Source organism: Penaeus monodon, chromosome 8 (genome assembly GCF_015228065.2).
Source record: "Penaeus monodon isolate SGIC_2016 chromosome 8, NSTDA_Pmon_1, whole genome shotgun sequence".
NCBI lineage: Eukaryota > Metazoa > Arthropoda > Malacostraca > Decapoda > Penaeidae > Penaeus > Penaeus monodon.
Window position 1 is genome coordinate 8,612,199 of NC_051393.1, and position 2,500 is coordinate 8,614,698.

At 36.5% G+C, this 2,500-nt stretch overlaps 1 protein-coding gene across 3 annotated transcripts in view; it reads left to right on the plus strand.

Annotated features, from left to right (window-relative positions):
* Nucleotides 1-2,500, plus strand: part of LOC119576112 — a 29,310-nt gene that overhangs the window by 21,478 nt on the left and 5,332 nt on the right. For all 3 annotated transcript variants that reach the window (XM_037923668.1, XM_037923669.1, XM_037923667.1), the window contains 4 exons: nucleotides 273-414; nucleotides 1,497-1,631; nucleotides 2,176-2,276; nucleotides 2,405-2,500. The exon at nucleotides 2,405-2,500 is cut by the window's right edge and continues 74 nt beyond it. In XM_037923668.1, coding sequence (XP_037779596.1) covers nucleotides 273-414; nucleotides 1,497-1,631; nucleotides 2,176-2,276; nucleotides 2,405-2,500 — 474 coding nt within the window. The remainder of the gene's footprint in view (nucleotides 1-272; nucleotides 415-1,496; nucleotides 1,632-2,175; nucleotides 2,277-2,404) is intronic.

Below are 2,500 nucleotides of genomic sequence, written 5' to 3' on the forward strand. Positions count from 1 at the left end.
ATATATATATTTGTACATATATACACATACATATATATATATATATATATATATATATATATATATATTATATATATATATATATATATATATATATATGTTTGTACATATATATACATACATATATATATATATATATATATATATATATATATATATATATATATATATATATATATACACATACATATATATATTTTTTTTTTTCTTTCTTTTTTTTCTTTTTTTTTCTTATGTATGTATGTATGTACTAACTTAACTTCGTCTTCCAGGGCAAGCGGCGGGAACACCGACGACATGGCGCGCCTTGTCAAACAAGTGAGCATCGAAAGTCCAACTCACAAACTGAAGGAATGTATTTTCAACTTCGAAACTCCAATGCCAGAAATACCTCCTGCAGGAGCTCGAGTCAAGGTTTGTGTGACACGCTGGTTTGAAAATCTGAGGTTATTTATTTACTTATTTATTTTATCAGATTTATTTTTCTCTGTAGTCATTAAGTTGGTGTATTGCGTTTCTGAATTAACTAACTATGCATATTTACAGACGCACTTATGTGTTTGCAAAAGAGAAAATATCCCATTAATATTTTGCTTCCGTTGTTGATATAAGAGCTAGTACTTTTTTGCTTTCTCCAAATATGGTAAAGGAGAACATAGACCATATAAGAACGGCATTCCATAGGCTTCACCAGCTCCAGTGAACCTGTCAGCTGAAGTATGGCTTGTACAGTCAATCAACCCAGCATAGAGGATGTCGATATTCATACTGCCTGGATCAAAGCAAACTGATGCCCCAAAGACACTGCGACAACCAGATTGCAAAGTTTGACATGCAAAATCCCCGACCAAATCGTCTTCTCGTCCTGGCAGCGCCGTGCAATTAAAGCGTCACTTTCACAATGACCTTTAGTTTTCACTGTACATATCTCCTATCGAGTACATTCCGGTAGTTTAGTTGCATGTTTCAAACTTTGCAGTTTGACCCATTACTTCATATTCTCCCCCTCAAACTTCTAGGTCGAACATCTTGATGTGCGGTGATAACTTGTCACCACCTATCATATTTCGCAAACCAATTTCTTACTTCAGATACGCGATATTTAAACTTGACTTGCGAAGGAAAAGTATGAATGAGAAGGAATGACTTCACAGCACGAGACGAAATTGACTCATTTAAACGTTCATCAGAATTACACGTAATTACTTTTGTCTAAAGTTAATATGCTGGTAAAATTGCTTATGAGAGAGGAAAATCTAACACGTCCTTGTTTTGTTTAATTGATAATGTAGCTCTAATTCAGGCGTCTTGGTGCGGCATTGTTTTCGGTAAAATAAAGTACTTAAGACGGCCACACCTTTAAGAACGACCAATACTGTATAGTAATAAAGGTGACCTCTACGACGATACTGCGAGAAATTAGATATGTATGCCCTAGGTACTTTTGTCTCCGCATATCTGTGTAAGTTTTGGTTATCTTTATATTTATGTTTTAGGTTCGCAACGCAGGTGTATGTTATCGCCTACGCTCAGCCTCCTCGTCCTCAAGCATCAAGTCTGTGGACTCGCTGCACTGCGGATCTCCTCTCCATCACTCCGTCCGCGATACCGCTCTCTTCCCTGGATACGAGGTAAGCATTTGTATGAACGCACTCGCACATACACATACACTTACACCAAGTGTTATTTGATCGGTATTCTTCCAATCTTTGTTTTAGACATAAAGACAGATATTAATGAATAATTGAAATATATAATCACACACACACACACACACACACACACACACACACACACACACACACACACACACACACACACACACACACACACACACACACACACTCACACACACACACACACACACACACACACACACACACACACACACACACACACACACACACACACACACTCACTCACTCACTCACTCACTCACTCACTCACTCACTCACATTTCCACCTATTACTTTGTTGTGTGTGATAACAATTAAAGTATAAGTATATTTTATGTATATATAGTCCATAAATGCTCTTTAGATAAAATCCATTCATTAATCAACAACACAGATTTTTCTCCTTCAGTTTTTGAAATTCCATTTATACCAACATATTTAGTGATACCGATGAAATATCTTAATTTATAATCCATTTTACTGACTCTTATTCTTGCAGGTTGCTGGTACTGTTGAGGCCCTAGGTGTTGAGGTTACAGAAACAGATTTGCAAGTTGGAGACAGAGTCATTGTGTATCCTTACGAAGGTCATCCACCAGGGTAAGAATACATCATAATCTGATATCTTTGAATTTCATGTAAATGACTATTTATGATTTGACACTACGCTTATAACAATTTTAGGATATCTTTGGTTCATGCTTGTTGTGTTTCTTCCTATGTGCCAGCTATGCAGAATACATTGCTGTGCCAGATGTCCAATATTTAATCAAGGTGCCAGAGAACATGAACCTCAGCACAGCAGCTATGCTTCCTTCAGGGGC